Source organism: Osmerus mordax, chromosome 4 (genome assembly GCF_038355195.1).
Source record: "Osmerus mordax isolate fOsmMor3 chromosome 4, fOsmMor3.pri, whole genome shotgun sequence".
Classification (NCBI taxonomy): domain Eukaryota; kingdom Metazoa; phylum Chordata; class Actinopteri; order Osmeriformes; family Osmeridae; genus Osmerus; species Osmerus mordax.
The window spans coordinates 18,538,350-18,556,530 of NC_090053.1; the positions used below are offsets into that span (position 1 = coordinate 18,538,350).

Here is an 18,181-nt window from a genome sequence, read left to right on the forward strand (position 1 = left end):
CCAGAAGGTTGATTTCCATCGACGACAACTAGAACAATTCTTTACAAACGAGGTTCCAAACGAACACATACTAAGGTGAAAAAATGGTAGGTAGAGGAGAGTTAGCTTTGTGGATGCTAATACTTAAACTAATGCCAATATTAAATGATATTACTTAAACAACTTATACAATAAATATGTACATTTTCAGGGTAAAAGTGAAATCATCGGCATGCATGTTTCTACCTCATCAGCTGGAACCTGCTCTCTGTCTCATGATTTACTCATCACACCTTGCCATCCTTATTCCTGCACAGAGATTCACACTACCAAGGAAATCTGGTATTTAGGCTTTCAGCTTAACCCTTGTGTTATCTTCGGGGCATTCTGACCCATCAGTCATTGTGACCCACCGTCGTATTGCGACAAATTTACCTCATACAAAAACAAAGTGAAGCATTTTCTTTTAACTGTCGGGCTGTCTCAGACCCCCCACATTGGAATGGTTAAAAGAAAATTATTTGTATTTGTTTTTGTATTGGGTAAAATTGGGTAAACACAACGATGGTTCGTTATGAACCTTTGGGTCATGTGACCCGAAGGCAGCACGAGGGTTAAGACCCCATGAGGATGGTGTTTGCCTCAGGTTCACCCACCAACGTCAAAACCTGAACTATGGCTGTCCTCTCAAAGGGAAGTTGATTCTCTAAACATTTAGGGTGACTGTAACCATTTCTCGAATCAAATCTAACAGCTAGCTATAATGTCCAGTGATGTCATGATGCTGAGAACTGGTCACGAAGGCGTTTAGCTAAGTCGACATTGGAACTATTGGGTTTCCCAAAACAATATCTAATATTTCCTAACTGTCCCTCCTACAGTATATACAAACACTTCATTTTCCCCTTGTTTCTTTCCTCTCCACCTCGTCTTGCTATCCAGATGTAGTCTGTCTCAATGTATTATCTAAACCCACATTACTGACTAGAGACCCAGTTGTGGCTAGTTTCTAGCATTTTGAGTTCAGGAACAGGACAAAGGGGTCAACTGTTAAAAAGTACACATTGTCGCCAACGCATTCTCTGATTTCACACACTTAAGCCAGCATGCAAAGCATAACACCTGACAGCAAGGGACACATACACGCAATAACCTTCGCTAACAACTTGCACACATTTACACCATCCCACTCCCACTCTTACCAGCCTTCTCATTCATGCACACTCTTACACACTCATCCAATACCTCTGTTGGAAAAGCAGAGAGAGATAGAGAGGAACATCGAGCGTGTGTGAGAATAGACAAGGTAATCTACATGTAACTGCACTCGCACACTCGCACATCCACATATTCCTGCACCCATCCTGTCCAGGCTCCCCTACCCTCTTCTGCCGGCTCTCAGCGGCAGCCAGCTGGGCGGACATTCTCTCCTGCATCTTCCTGCAGTGGGCCATGACCGCCTCCAGGACGGAGATGGGGCTGGAGCCTACAGGCCGGCGCTCTTTGTCCCCCCCGGGGACACACTCGAAGTCCCTCTGCAAGGCCAGGAAGGGGTCTGTCACGCTGAAGTGGCTGTAGCGCTCCTGAACGAACAACTCCTTCCGCCGTGCCTGGGAGGACGAAGAGGAAGGAGGAGAGGGAAGAGAGGTGGAAAAGAAGAGTGACATGAGCATGGGCTTGTTTCACCAGGGAGGTCTGTTGCTCTTCTTACCATGTTCTTCAACACAATCTCAATATACAGTCGTTGATGGACCACCACATTTTATGCAAGGCTACAGAGCGGATTAGACACACAGGAATCTATCAGGTGTAAATAGAAGAAGTGCAATTGATGTCTGTACACAGATGTTTCTCATTTCATCTGCCTGTGATTGACCGTTAAAATCTACGTTACCATACTGTAACGTAAAATACTTATTGGATTCACTGTTCAGCCGCGCAGGGGAGTAAAACTGTCATTGGAACATTAACAGGATAATTGGATATATATCATTTTATGTGGTTTTTGGTCAGCATTACAATTCCAAAATAGTGATTCGTTTTTATTACGAGTGATATTACACAATGTCATGAATCAGTTAGCAGGGTTATAATGTATATAAAGTAATAGAATAGCTAAATCAGTCAATTGTTTGTCAACCAAGGGTGATGGCTCTGGTTGGCTAACATTTGCCAGTCGACTCCACATAGTTAGGGTGGTGGGGGGAGGTGTGAAAGGTTGTGTTGGTGCAAAGGGAGCATTGTTTACCTGGCTAACTGGATAGCCATGTAACACTTGTCTGTTTTTTCTCATTTCAAAATAAATAATGCTAGCCAGCCAACTACACTTTTTTTGTGAGATTTGTATGCATCTATGAATATTTGAATTCAAGTAAGAAATTGCTTGTGTTAGTTGTTTTGAGTTGAAGCATGTACTTTCGAAAAAAATCTGCAGTAAAACTGAAAAGGTTTTCTTGCGTTATAGCCATAATCAAAACGGTGCTAATACATACGACTATGAATTTGACTGGATAAGAGATTGTTTTAAAACGAATTGTGTGATTGTTATTTTATTTGTAAAAACGAGAGATGGCTATTTAGCCATTTAGAAGAGCCATTATGGTTCTTCTGCTGTCTATTTGTAGAACTTTTGTGTTAAAAGGGACCTGTTTGTTTAGAATAAAGACATTACATTCTTCCCATTCTCCTCCCCAGGACATGGGATCCCTCCTGCGGCCAGATACCAATGCCACAATGTACTGAATACTAATATAATTATAATAGTATAAAATAACATCCCTCGCCCCCACAAGGCTGATCCGCCTTCGGCCCATCCCCAACTAAAGTTTACTTTTGATCCCTTTACAATCTAGATTGTCATTAATGGTTTGAAGTTGTCTTGGATGAGTAAGTGAAAATTATTCTCCCAAACATATTTCTTTCTTTTGCAAACTGGATTTGCACAGTGGTAGACTACTTTTAACGCTACTCACAGATGTCCCTAGCAGGTGCAGTGCCAATAACCAAGTTGCTGTGTGTGTGAATAGGCAAATAATTTCAAATTAGCATCACTACCACAGACTAGTAGTAAACTGTAATGTTAAGTACCCAAAATTCATTGTGTAACATCTGCCGCCACACACTTTGTGTACACACACACACACACACACACAATACTTTGTGCCCAGAGGACGGTCATGAGAAAAGCCTTTAAAAGATGATCATTTGTGCCCACTCAGCCATGCAGGCTCTGGCTGCATCCACTCTACAGCGTCACAGCCCCTGTTAAATAACATGGCTGGAATGGAGGTAGGGAGTGTTTTTGTCTGTAGATGGATGTGCTTCAAAACAGGGACATTACACAATTAAGTATTGTGAGCAAGTGGGTGGTCATGTTACCACTGAGGTTTGGTGTAATGCAATCTCAGTTGGCAGTAGTAGATAGGCTGAACATTTGTGTGCTCACCTAACTGGAACACAACACTTATTGATTGTTTGTTATTAGTAATTGAAGCAAACTTTCAACAGGTGTACTTATACAGTTACATTAAATAAAGTTATTAATATTGTATTATGTGAAATTGCAAAAATGTCCCATATTAATAGGATACAATTGTTAAGCTGTCAAGAACTGTCAAACATCAGAGCAGACCAAAAACTGGCTAAATGATAATAACCAGAAGAAACAAAACAGCAAACAGGTTTTCATGTAAACGTGTTGACCATCTAAAATGTGGGAAAACTGAAATGCAAGAGTACCATAGAATATTCTGGAGCCCATCAGTGGATGTTCTGACGAAATAAAGAATAGAGAACATGGCTCGACATTAAGGCTTGTCCGCTAGTCCGGGACAAGTGGATTTTTTTGTAGAAAACTCAAACAAAATAAAATACCATGTTACTTCACGTTATGTGCCACTCATTACGTCTATTTTACATGTTTTATTTTACCGAATTCTGCATTAGCAAAGTATCTTGGCTTCGGCCCAAGATCTCTACAGACCATGCAGCTAATTTAATGCTCAACACTTGAATGGGGGCTTATTACTTGAAAGAGGAATAATTTACTGTGTCGTCTCAGTTAGCTACACTAGCAGGGCTTGGAAATACAGTGACTTGGTAAAGTAGGCAAATGGCTAGTAGAACATAACATTTCATAATAATTTCAGTAAATCAAGCAGCGCTGCAAGACCCAGTGAAATGTTATATACAGCTAACGTTACCAAACTAATGTTAGCTAGCATCGCTAACGACATTGGCTAACTCAACTTCGGTAGGCTATCCTCAGTATTTGCAAGCTAGATAAACTTATACTAATAATTTTGTAGACATAACAATGTAATTTCCACTAAATGTTGGTGTTAACTTTTTCTACAATTTCCCTTGCTACTCGGCAGAGGCTGATTTACCAAGGGATCCTTTAAAAGGTGTATACTTTACAGTTGAATATTAGCTGATATTTAACTACGTACATTTAACCGATACAAATTAAGCTAATTCTTGCTAGGTACACAGCTGCTGACGCTAGCTAGCTAACGTCAACACAATTTTTTATAAAATGATTTATCTTTACCCTGACAAGTGACTTTTGTTCATAGACAAGTGAAACGTTAAAGGTCCCATGGCATGAAAATGTCACTTTATGAGGTTATTTAACATTAATATGAGTTCCCCTAGCCTGCCTTTGGTCCCCCAGTGGCTAGATATTTTTGATAATTATAAACCAAGCCCTGGGTATTCTTCTCCTCCTTTGAGAAAATGAAAGCTCAAACGGTTCTGGAACCTTTCCCCTTATGTCGTCATAAGGGGAAAGGTTACCTCCATTTTGTCTGCTTTGCCTGCCCAGAGAATTTGGCCCGCTAATGAGAATTAGCTACGATATTGTTTTTCCCTCGAGAGACATCATGGCTTGCAAACGACCGAAGCATGGCAGTTAGCCCCGCCGCTCTCCTCCTCATAGAATTTAAAGCTACAGACACTGAAATAGCACGTCCTAAGGAAAGCTCATTTTGGGACTGCTCGTAGTGGCTGTAATTCTGCACCAAGGCTGAATTTCGGGAAAGAGACTTCAGATACAGTATTAGGGGACCACTAAGACCTATATAAAAGCATCCAAAAACAGCATGCCATGGGACCTTTAAAGTACTTGTCCAAAGGACAAGTGCCTCAAAAAGTTAATGTCGAGCCCTGGAGAATACCAACTTGGCCCAAGATAAATATGGTGCTGCGGGGTGTTTAAACCTAATGTGAGATGAGTGACAGAAAGAGAAGAGGGAGAGTACAGACAAGGGAAGCCCAGCGTTGCCTAACAAGGGCATAATGTTTCCAGTCGCAGGCATGTGCACACTGGGATAAATACTTGGGAGCGCACTTACACAAACACAGTGAAGATGCACGGTAGATGGATGGCGAATTACAAACACACAGTTGCAATTCTCATTCTGACCATTTACAGTGAGGGGGATAGCATAAACAGTGCACTTACAAGGAAGAAGAGAGAGGGAGAGAGAGATGGATAGAGAGAGAATGGCAAACGGTGGCCAAAATGGCCATAAATTGGTATCTTCTGGTGCAATTTACCTGGAAGTCAGTGGAACTGTGTTCATTGTATGGGTTTAATAATTGATTTAACGATGGTGTGCCAGCTTGTCCCTTGGCCAATCCTTAGCCTAGTTGAAACTGTGGTAAAAATTTCACTGGGAAAGACGTTTTATGAGTTTGAGCGAGTAAATGAGTATAAATGAGAGAGGGAAGAACACAGTATGGATGGGGGTGTAATGTGAAGGCTGAACATCAGCCATCTGGTGCTCTCCACTGGGCTTTCACAAATCCCGTCCCTAATCACATGGGATCTATCATACACGGTCCCCATATCCCACAATACACATGCATAAATGCATACACACACACCATGAAGAGTCTGTGTTTCTGACGGTACATCATGCCACAGTCATACAATGACCAAGCAACAATAGGCTGCACAACAGTACTTTTTAATGGGATGGCCCTGTGCTGCTTTAAGTGAAGGGGGAAAAAAAGACTTGAACTTGTATCCTTGAACTTGTAACAGTGCACACTTGTTAAATGTATTTCTGCCAGTTCCTGAATTGTTGATATAACAGCACACCATTTTGCATTGTAAACAGAGTAGTTACTTAGTAGAAATACCATCCAGCAGCTCCATCAAATTGATATATAAATTTGTATATAAAAGTGTGCTCAAATAGATATTGAAACCATATATATTTCTATATGTAAACTGTTCATAATATGTACCCAATCATCATATATGGAATAACAGTATTTCCCTTCTATTTTCATTCAGTGTCAAAGTTTCTTTAAGGTTAAGGGTTCTTCAGGTTATTTTAGACAAACACGTATAGAAGGATGAATCTAATACATAGCATGGTTCACATACCTCATACACACATTCCTTCTCCTACTGTGTGTTACTATGCAGACTAGCACTAAATGGTAGACATATGTTTTTCCCAGAATGCCCCTCAGTCGCAGCTCTCTTCATGTTTAATGAGCTCAGCTGACGGCTTAAAATTAAAGTTTTATGAAGCCCCAGATACAGTACAAACACACACATTTACTCTGACTTTCTGCTAGGTCAAAATCTATAAACTATGTATTTACATGAATGTAGAGATCTAGACACACATTGTCTCTCACAACAGTGTAGACCTGAATTTGATATTTCTCTATTAGTATTGAGTAAACTGTTCTGACAATAATCCAACTATTTTAGCACCTTCAATTTTTGATATATGACATCCTAATTTCTGTAGGACTGGCTCCAAATAAAACGATAGATCAGCTTCATTACGAATGTTTGAGAAGAGGCCAAATATTTTCTTAGATTCTTCAGGTCTTTTTCAAAATCGGCAAACACAGGGGTTCTGCTTCATACAGTGGAGTTAGTATGTTTACATGGATGCCAGCCATGGGCTTTAACGACACTGCAGCACCCTTTCCTACGTGAACCCCACGTGAGGATTCTCATTACATCCAACACACGTTGGACACGTGTCTCATTCACAGACAGAAAGATGGGGAGTCATGAACCAACCCATGTTAGGTTTGGATGGCGCGCTGACCCTGATGTCACATCTGTGGAGAGATCTGACAATATTCGTGCAGCATCACTCACCATTCAGCCTGACAGAGCTTGACTGCAGAAAAGAAAAGGAGCTTCCAAATACAGGAGTGACAAGCAGGTAGAATCGTAGCAAGGAAGATGGGAGGCCCAAATCCTGGCCAATTCACTTTATTAATTCATTAATTAAAAGGAATTTTGAAAAGAGCTAGGTACTAAGTAAAGGGTCTGAATACTTATGTAAATATAATTATGTTAATATTCTGTTCATGTTTTATAAATGTGAAAAAGAAAAAACTGTCTTGAAAATATGAGGCAGTGTGGGGAATACTGAGAAAAAATGAATACATTTTAGCAAAAGACTGTCAGTTTGTGGACAAAGTGAATGGGTCCTTTTTCTGAATCTCTTCAAAGGCACTATTTCCCCAAAACCCTTGCACCCTCCGCATTAACTCAGTGACCCACTCTATTATAGGCTTAAGGGTACACGCTAGCTTGTTAGTTAGTGGACGGCCTGCTCACATGTTTACATGCTAGCACTGACATGGGAAGAAACTCATTGGCCAACGCAGAAACTAAAGGGCAGACGATGGCGTGCACACAATTACAGACAAACTTAAGCCCCAACAAACAATATATGGTTTCGTTCACACACATAGGGAGGACCAGGTTAGGCAAGAGAGGGGGTCTATTTTGGTGTCCGTCTCCTATTTCATTCTGAAATCCCAGAGACACCGTCTCACGTGGAGGGGCCCTCTGTGAACACGTTCACACCCTGCTTAAATGTGATGCCATTTTACTGACATAAAACGACCAATCAACCAGCGAGGGGGGGGATCAGCATCATCTCATCCACTCACAACAGACAGAAGGAGAGGAAATGGGGAGAAGAAATGGACAGACATGAAAGGAAGATGAGTAACTGGGAAGGCGGAAGATGTAGGATTGAGTGGAAAGGCAGACAGAGAGAGAGAAGGGGGGGGCTGGGGGGGAGAGAGCACATCTTCCTGTGACCTACTTCATGAGCCACTCTCAGATCCCTCAGTTTCCCTTTTAGAATGGCACCCAGTCTCCTTAATGAGCACTCACCCAAACTGTGCAGCAACACCTCACACATTGAGATTACATTAACTACACTGCAATACTTCGAGTAAAACACTGTAGGAACTGCTATGTAATTAAGATGTGTTAAGTGTATGGGTTATCAAAAAAGAGTAAGAGGGAACAGTGTGGGGGAGAATTAAACGTAGTAAATGGAGTAAGTGTATGTTGTAAAGGGGCAGGTGAAGGTTGTGTTACAAAACAAGATAAATGTTAACATTCACTTACCCCTAACAAGTACAACCTCCCCCATACCAAGTTTCACTTGTGTAATTCTCCCCTCTGACTGACAGGCATTCACCTACCACCCCCCCCCCCCATCCCAGTCCAACTAAATAAATGCTCCACAACCAAGTCGCCCATCTTGATTCAGTATTTATGGCTCCAGCAGGCAAAAGCAAACACACTGAGCTTTTCATATTTTTCAGTTATGCTCTGGTTGGTGTGATCTAGATTAAAAAAAGATTAGAACTTTAAATGGGTTTCAATTATAAATGTTTTAAGAGGGGAGAGAGGAGAGGGGAGAAAGAGAATATGGAAAAGCAGAAAAAGGGCAAGCCTTGAGAAGATGGGAGTCAGGTGGCTGAGCGGTGAGGGAATCGGGCTAGTAATCCGAAGGTTGCCAGTTCGATTCCCGGCAGTGCCAACTGACGTTGTGTCCTTGGGCAAGGCACTTCACCCTACTTGCCTCGGGGGAATGTCCCTGTACTTACTGTAAGTCGCTCTGGATAAGAGCGTCTGCTAAATGACTAAATGTAAATGTAAATGTAAAAATGTAACAGGATCAATTGTTGTGGGGCATCTGTTTCTCCATGAGCCTGGAGCAGAATGGTTACCACTGTACAGTCATATGAGGGATCACATGTAATGTTAGCGCACTGTACGGATATGAGGCTACCAGTAGGGAATGTTGCTTTCCAAAATGGGCCCACTTTTAACACTTCTAAAATCATTCAACAAAAGACTGACATCGATTTGTCTGGATCAGACTGCAGATCTCCCATCACTAACCACCCCTATATAAAATGTCACTGTGTATTAACTTGTACCGCTAAACTGTAATGTAGCGTAGCTTCATAGCAGTTCCTAACTACAATGTACACAAATAGCCAAATCTTCTTCTGCATCTTGAGTCCTTGTTAATTCAGTATTTTTTCTCAATAACAATTAAATAATAAGTTCTAGATTGTTCCCCTCTCTGAGGCATGTGCTTATATGAACAAGATAGCTTTAGCAAAATCCACCATCGCACACCATTATTTCTTCCCATCTTGTCATCGTAATGATGAGGGAGGCAGAGCACCATTCAAAGCAGGTTTGAGAATATTCATTTTCCAATGGATTTTGTGGAACGCTGCGGGATCTCTTCACTATTGAAAAGCTTCTTGTACATGAAAGCAAACACAAGGCAAACAAAAACTTGCGTTTCACCTCTCCATGGTAAACTAAATCCATATCCAACAAATTCCTGTACAGAAAGCCATCGTTTTTGCTAATTAATGCTGACAGACCTGCTTTCACTATCACCAGAAAAAAAAGGGGGGGGGGGGTATGTGGTACAGTAATCATGTGGTTGATCTCGATTGGCTATAATCTGCTTACAATCCCTCTTCTATTTTGCCGGATGAAACAAGATACAGTGACTCGGCCAGCTTTAGCCACACAGCAATTAATTGCTGCCACCAAAGCCTCTTAACGGCCAAATACCACCAAACAATGGCCTGCAGAGCACCAAACGACACAAGAGTCTTTATCCTCTGAGGAGACCTGGACATGAACAAGTGGTGATTAAAACCAAAAAACAAGGTAAAATGTTTGTGGAAGGCCTCAAAAGAAAGTAAATTCCAATGATGACCATAACCCACCTAATGTACAAACAAGGTTTTTCCAGCACAAGTTTTTTTATTGGCGTTTGATAATATCATGCAAACAAAACAAAAACTTGTATTGACCAAAACCCATGTGATTATGTGTGTGATTATCAGTAAAATGTCATATTGTGCCTTTAATAATCCATTCCACACCATGTCAATGTGTCCATCGAAGCCAGTTGGTAATGTAGTGGTGTTGTCATTGTTTGTTCAAGTATTCTTTATTTAATCAAAAAAGTTATTGCCAGCTTACTTGGCTTACTACACTAACCAGCACTAACTATCTGTCTTGTTACTACATCTTACCAGCCTCTCATCACCTTCCTAACACCTCTCAACAAAAGCTAACCAATACCAAGGAGTTTTTCATAAAAAAAGGTAACTTGCTAAATTCAAATAAGACAACAAGCAGTACATTCCTGCATTGCGCAGTGGATGTCGTTTGTCAAATAAGATGTCGACTTGTGTAGAAACGGGACATATCTTCATATTGATAATAGTCAATAGTCTCCAGAAATCAACCTTTTTTTGTTTATGAGATTTTGTCTGGTGATTTAGAGGAGGGGGTAGGGTGGGGGTTAGCCCAATCTTTTCTGGCCTCTTTCTCTCTCTTTCTGCCTCTCTCTCTTTCTGCCTCTCCCTCTCTTTCTTTCTGTCTGACAGTCTTATCTCTGGTAGAACAAACAGGGTCTTTGTGTAGGGAACAGACATCATGGCAGTAAGGAGATTTTTTCTCTCTAAGCAGAGATAGGATATCCGCAAGGGAGAGAGCCAGTATGGACACCATACGCCAGGGGGAAAGCAAAACAGTAAGCACAATAAGTACTACAGAGTGGATTCAAACCGAACAAAGCCTCCAAGGCCAATGCCCAGAAACTGAGCAGGGTTGACAGTAGAAACGCAATATTCACTCCCAGTTGGTATGGACAAGGGTGTCTACAAAATACAGGACGACAGTCTATTTTAGTCTAGAAAACTGTAAAGTATTTCACATTAAGAAGCTACCAAAAAGTATATAAACAAAGTCTGAAGTAGAGCACGGTCAAAACAAGACAATTCCGACCTATATTCTACAGAGACTCCTACAGTGTTTCTTCAGACATGACGACCGCCACTACAACCACCCTGCTCCTCCTGCACCCCCGACAGCATCCCTGTTGCATCAACCTTCATTAAACTCTATCTTAAAAAGTACTAAGTAGCACATTTGGTGAAATTATAAGCTTCTTAGCTCAATGATAATTACAGGTTTACAACGGGGTAGAAACAGCATACTTGGGATCAGTATCTATCTATAGCTTTCGTCCATTGTATTCTGCAAGGGAGAAATACCACGTGACTATTGTCAAGTCAGTATTTGGTTATTTAGCACCTTAAGACATTTCTCACTCGTTGAATAAACCCTCTTAATAGCAGCTAAAGCAACTGCAATTACAGGCTTTATCTTTGGGTAATTACTGGAGACAGATGTAAAATGGGGGCTTACTTCTGTCTGAGGTTTGCATTTCTGACAGATAAAGACTGCAAAAGAAATGACAAAGGTGTATTATTTCTGGTTCTATACCAGAGACTTGTCTGTAAGGGATGATGCTAGGTATTATTATTGCTCGTGAGTGAGTGAAATATGTATCCGGTTCTATCATAATGGTGAAGTACAAGACTTACCCTCAGGGCCTCTATGACCAGATCCCGGGCCTCCAGTTCCCCCTCCATGATACTGAGCAGAGTCAGCAGCTCCGGCTTGCTCAGATTGTCCATGTTAAACTCACATCTCTGAAACACAACACACATACACACACACACAGGAATTATGGAATGATTGACTAAATGTATGCGTGCACGGTGACCACATTTGGTGCCAGATGTGACCAGACCACATCAAGAGATTTAAGTCAAATGTGACAAACAAAACATTGTAGGTCATTGTTCATTGTAAAGCTACTGTACGGCCTGCCATCTAACATGGTTAATATACCAATAATCTGTCTCGCCACCTGAACATATACATACATAGCCTCTACACAGTTCAGGAGGTACAGACAGCTGTTAAGGTCCAAACTCTGAGTCAATGGCATCTTCCTTGGCCGAGTCAGGCAGCGTGTTTATGTGTGCTGGGGGAGTGGCTTTAACAGGGAAGGGGGTGGGATATTTTGGTATGAATCCTTTCAAACTCAAGCCACAGTTAAACTTACCTACCCTACCCATAACTGTTTGAATATTTCAGAAAAAAAAATATGTTACAACATGATTTCTGGTCTGTAGTTTCTTAAATTGTACCAGAGGACCCTTAAAAATCAAGATGGGGGAAACCCTATATTTGTCGCTTAATATATTTACATTGTTGTAATTCAACAATAAATACATTTTCTGTTTGCGTGACACATTTTGATTTGATTTAATTTGTCTCACATAACTTGGAGGTATAAAAGGTGAAATGATATCACAGCAGATAATTCAATGCTAATTTGCCCAGCTGTGGACGCAAAGGCCCATGGCTTGTGGATGACGGTAACTGAACAACTAGACAGTTTTTGCAGCATCTTAAATCAATAAAAAGCTTAATCTGCCCATACAAACTAAATAAAAATATCTGTTCCCCTCGGGTAGCCGGTTTACGGGAAGCCGTGTTTGGCCAGTTTGTCTTCATTCCACAAAGCTGTGACATGCAGATCAAGACGGCTAGCCTTCTACCTGTACATGTTATGACTTAATATAAATCCCCTTTGTTTACTCTACAGCTTAGTATAAAAAATATGCATGACTGATTTGGTGAAAAACTTGGTAATCCTATAGTCAAGAAAACAGTATGGTTACAAAGAGTTTGAGGAGCAAACACGAAGCACTGCAGCCCATAACAACATTGGTGCCATTTCATATACCTAGAAATATGTAACACCAAAGGAATTAAACCATTAATAACACACATTCACAATTAAGTGGACACAATCCATCACTCCCCCTTTCTCTCCAGCGTCATTGGGCTCCTACTAGCTACAGTAAACGGTGTGACAGTCCTAGCAGTGGAGGATGATCGAAGGCTTGTAGAACACACTGCACTTCTTTAGGCCAATGCTGTGCTATAGCAAATGTTTGGTCATATTGTTTGCATAACCACCTTTAAGTAATTAGCATTTGACATTTGTTGCATCTATCAGCATTGCAGTCTTTGTCATCCCTCCTAAAATGTGCCCATACTTTATCTTCAGTTTTTTGAGAGCCATAGTAGCCACATTGACAAAGAAGTCGTCATGACATGGCTAAATAGGTATTTGCAGGTCTTGGAGGTGCAGTAATCCGTACACCTACTTTCTCCAATCTAACCTATTGAAAAACGTAAAAAATGGACTGATGTCTTATTTTTTACAATTATTTGTGTGTGCAAAAAATGCACAGCAACCACACAGCTAATGTCAATTAAGGAGACATTCCAGAACCGATAGTGGGACAGAACGTCATGGAATTCTTTTGACCAATTTGGAACCAATGCTGAGTAAAAAAACGGCTCTCAATTCACAATCCTAATCATCAATCTATAGTTGCTCTGACAAACCACTCTTAGACACGCAGAGACCCACATGTTCAGGCAGGCCTTACATTCCAAATAGCCTGTGCATCATTCAATAAAAAATGTAAAATGACTAAATGTAATGTATTAAGCAATGACCAATGAGTTAAAAGTAGAGAATACAGTAATTAATTAATTCTTTCCAGTCTCCAGAAATCAATTTCTGCTGCCCACTGTATTCCCCCTTCACGGTCAGGCACGCAGAGAATGGTAGGTTGGAAAGGCTTTCTTACATTTATTCATTTAGCAGACGCTTTTATCCAAAGCGACTTCCAAGAGAGAGCTTTACAAAGTGCATAGGTCACTGATCATAACAACAAGATAGACAAAAAACATCGCGAGTAGCCAAAACATGAAGCACACATTGTGAACAACCAAAGTAAGCGCCAAAGGGAAGAACCATAAGAGCATGTAGTTAAACAAGTTACAATTAAACAACATGAACCGCTATAAGTGCAAGTGTACCTGTGGAAAAAAGCAAGCAACAGTAATAAAAACAATATATCACAGCGAGAACAAAAATTTTAATCAGTTACCACTAACCACAAGAGCAACAAGTCTCTAAGCAAGAGTCATTGTGATCCTTGAGGAAACTAACATCGGGTCAAGCAAATCATTCCTAAGTACCGTTGTACTCCCGGAACAAGTGCGTCTTGAGCCTTTTCTTGAAGGTGGAGAGACAGTCAGTATCTCTGATGGAGGTGGGGAGTTGATTCCACCACTGGGGGGCCAGACAGGAGAAGAGCTTGTGTTGGGACCGGGCGGTCTTGAGCGGTGGGACCAGTGTTGTCTGAGGAAGACCGTAGGTGACGGGTGGGGGTGTAAGGCTGCAGGAGAGAATTGATGTAGACGGGTGCAGTCCCGTTCACTGCTCGGAAGGTCAATACCAGGGTCTTGAATCTGATACGGGCCATGATAGGTAGCCAGTGGAGAGAGATGAGGAGCGGGGTAACATGGGAGCGTCTGGGTAGATTGTAGACCAGGCGGGCCGCTGCGTTCTGAATCCTCTGAAGAGGGCGGGTTGCACATGCTGGGAGACCAGCGAGCAGCGAGTTGCAATAGTCCAACTTGGAGAGGACAAGTGCTTGGACTAGCAGCTGGGTGGAGTGCTCAGGCAGGTATCTCCTGATCTTCCGGATGTTGTAGAGGGTGAATCTACACGACTCTTGACAGTAGAAAAAAAGGTCTTGCTGTAGTGTCATATTGCCATTGGTCTTGGTCAATATGCCCAGATAGCATTTCCCCTTTTACATTTCTGCACAGTGAGCAGGTGAGCCAGGCTAATGCTAACTTGTTCCATGAGCCGTGTGCTTTGCAGCACCAGTCTGGCTAGCCGTCAGAGTTTCAGCCTTCTGGAATTAATCAGGTTTGGGTCGCAGTGGGAATAACTGCTTCAAGGCCTTCAAGTGGTATTGGTTGGAAAGAGTCAAGGCAACTAGGTGTCTTGGTTAGTATTGATGCAGTAACATCTCAGGCCTACACTGCATGTACTTCTATATAAAAGGTGATTTGTAATGCAAGCAGGAACATCCAACAATATCACAGCTTTAATAAAGCTTCATGTCCCTTTTTATCTTTTAATGACTTAGTGTGAAAATCCATGAGTAAATTCCTTGGAGCCGACTGTTGGCAACATTGCCTTCATTGAGACAAAACTGTTCATTAGACTGTTCTTTAGACTTACCAAAGCCAAACTTCAGGAAGTCACTGGTAGAGTGCCATTCAGAAACATGTCACCCCTATCCAAACAGAATGGACCTTTGCTACCAAGCCCTTCACCAAAGAAACTCCCCTACTGAGGACTAACAAAACAGGGTCTTGCAGGAGTGTGCAGAGAGTAATGTGCTTCATTTAACTGAAAGTCATGGGGGGCATTCAAGTAGAAGCCCCGAGAGCACTGGCCTTACAGCACAGCTTGGGAAACATAGATATACGGTAGCTGGTAGAGCAGAGAAGGGTGCAGAACAGTCAGATAGATCTAGCTGACATGGTAGCTGGTAGAGCAGAGAAGGGTGCAGGACAGTCGGATTGAGCTGACATGGTAGCTGGTAGAGCAGAGAAGGGTGCAGGACAGTCAGATTGAGCTGACATGGTAGCTGAGAGCAGAGAAGGGTGCAGGACAGTCAGATTGAGCTGACATGGTAGCTGAGAGCAGAGAAGGGTGCAGGACAGTCAGATCGAGCTGACATGGTAGCTGAGAGCAGAGAAGGGTGCAGGACAGTCAGATTGAGCTGACATGGTAGCTGAGAGCAGAGAAGGGTGCAGGACAGTCAGATCGAGCTGACATGGTAGCTGGTAGAGCAGAGAAGGGTGCAGGACAGTCAGATCGAGCTGACATGGTAGCTGGTAGAGCAGAAAAGGGTGCAGGACAGTCAGATCGAGCTGACATGGTAGCTGGTAGAGCAGAGAAGGGTGCAGGACAGTCAGATTGAGCTGACATGGTAGCTGGTAGAGCAGAGAAGGGTGCAGGACAGTCAGATCGAGCTGACATGGTACTCCAAGCTATGCCAGCTGAGTCACTGAAACTCAGACAAATTTAGAAACGTCTCCGGTGAACACTGCCCCATCCCCCAGCACTCCCTCCCTTCATCTCTTTCTCTACTTGCACCCACCCACCTATTTTACACACATTTTAACAGTCTCTCCCCTAAATCCCTTGGGAACTCAATCTTTCCTACAGTTTGACACATTACCATTTGTAACTTTACACAAACCCAGAACAGTGATTTAAAATTAGTGTGACAAACTGCAAATTTCTTGACCAAATGTATCATTGTAAATAACTATAAAATGAAGCAGATTGGTAGCTTGGAATGACCAAATACATATAATAATGGGTATCACTATCTTTGATTGAATATGGGTTGCTTGTCATTGACTGATTAAGACTATCAATGAACCAGACTTCTCCTTAGAAATATAGACAGTTAGCAAACTGAGATTTATCTACAATAGCAGAAAATATATCGTAAAGCATGTATACGAACAACTATCAAAACTAATTGTCTAAATAATGACCAGTAGAGCTAGCTAGCTGCTTGGCTAGCTACAATGGCATTTATAAACTAACAAATCCCTTCTGTGCTGGACGGTCAATGAGGTTTATTGATAATTGCTACATGGCATGTCAATGGAGTTGCCATGGTTATAAAACAGTTTGCAGTGCAAAGGGACTGAACAGTTAAAACTGACAACAATTCCTAAAAGGTCCAAACTTTCTTATCTTTCATGGAGCAGGTCTACCCGAGCCCTCAGACTGTGATTCTAGGCTGAGTTTACATCGAAAATATTTTGAAGTAATAAAAGGACTCAAACATCAGGTTTGCATTATCAAAACATGTGAAGGAAGGATTGCATTCTCTATTTACTGAGGCAGGGCACACTACAGGAATAGACTAATTGAGAGTTAGTGGTAAATAGTATTCTGCACTTCTAAACTGACCAACGGTCCTGGACAGGCGTACAGACAGCGATCGGCTGACAGGCCGATAGACCTGGACAGACAGACCAATGGAGCGAATGGGCCCATTCAAGCATTTTACAAACAGGGAAAGGTTCCATGGCCCCCCCTCCTGCAGGGTAACTGGCTGATTAATTTGCACAAAGGGGTAGCAAGGCAGTGCCCTAGCACATATGTTGCAACCTGTAAGGGGCTAGTGTGAGATACCACAGCTAGATGTGGCTCAGCCATGATTAGTGGAGCCTCACAAATGATTCTGTTTTTCTTACATCCTTCTATTGGTCATATACAGGTTAGACTACTAAATTGTAGCTATGTCTAGGTAGAATTGTCGAGTTCCTGTGGGATTATACCAAACGAATGATCTTTAGGCCCCAAAAGAAAGATTGGATGAATCAATGTCTCCATTTTAATTTTCACATGAAAAGCTATTTGAAATACGAGTGCGCAGCTGCCAAACAGAGAACATTCAAACATGTAAAAGGGTTATTACAAGGTGGCCTCAATACACTTGCATTTTTTTTTCAGTGACAACAATTTGGTAGGCTATTAAGAACATTTTAATTAGACAATGCATTCAGGCTCCTTTCGTGTTAGAAACGTTCGTATGCCAACCACAATTTAGTGCGGCCAACGTCAGTTCCAATACACAAGAGGTGTAAAACGGGTTACAAAATAACTAACCCTGTTGATGAATTCCTGTAAAACATCATTTGACTCTTTACAAATAACTCATAGTAACAGTCAATCACGTTCGCTACATTGTTGATTTTTTATTTATTTCAGATGTAGGACCTATGCTGTCCCAGATTAAATTGATGTTAACTATTATTTTGCCTCCTTTATGTTTAATATATTTAAGACATGCCTAAATAAACTCAATGTTAAGATGTTTTCTTCAAAATGTCTTACCGCTTCGACATTTCCAAGCACTGTGGTTGCCAGTGTTTGTATCGGAGGAGGCTGCTCCCCGCTTGTTCCCTCCGACGCCATCTTCCTACTGTAGTGGTCTGCTGGAGTGAGGGCACCACACAGAAAATAAAACAACGCATTCGGTACTGTTTAACTATTACACTGCTGAATGCAAATCACTAACGGTTGTTAAAAAAGAAACACATCAATAA

The 18,181-nt window shown here is 41.6% G+C and overlaps 1 protein-coding gene across 2 annotated transcripts in view; it reads right to left on the reverse strand.

Moving 5' to 3' along the window:
- The window catches only part of cttnbp2 (cortactin binding protein 2), a 33,656-nt gene extending 15,475 nt beyond the window's left edge, over positions 1–18,181 (reverse strand). For both annotated transcript variants that reach the window (XM_067234747.1, XM_067234746.1), the window contains exons 1-3: positions 17,970–18,181; positions 11,698–11,805; positions 1,362–1,589 (exon numbers count right to left, since the gene is read on the reverse strand). In XM_067234747.1, the coding sequence (XP_067090848.1) occupies positions 1,362–1,589; positions 11,698–11,805; positions 17,970–18,050 (417 nt within the window). In that variant the 5' untranslated portion in view covers positions 18,051–18,181. The remainder of the gene's footprint in view (positions 1–1,361; positions 1,590–11,697; positions 11,806–17,969) is intronic.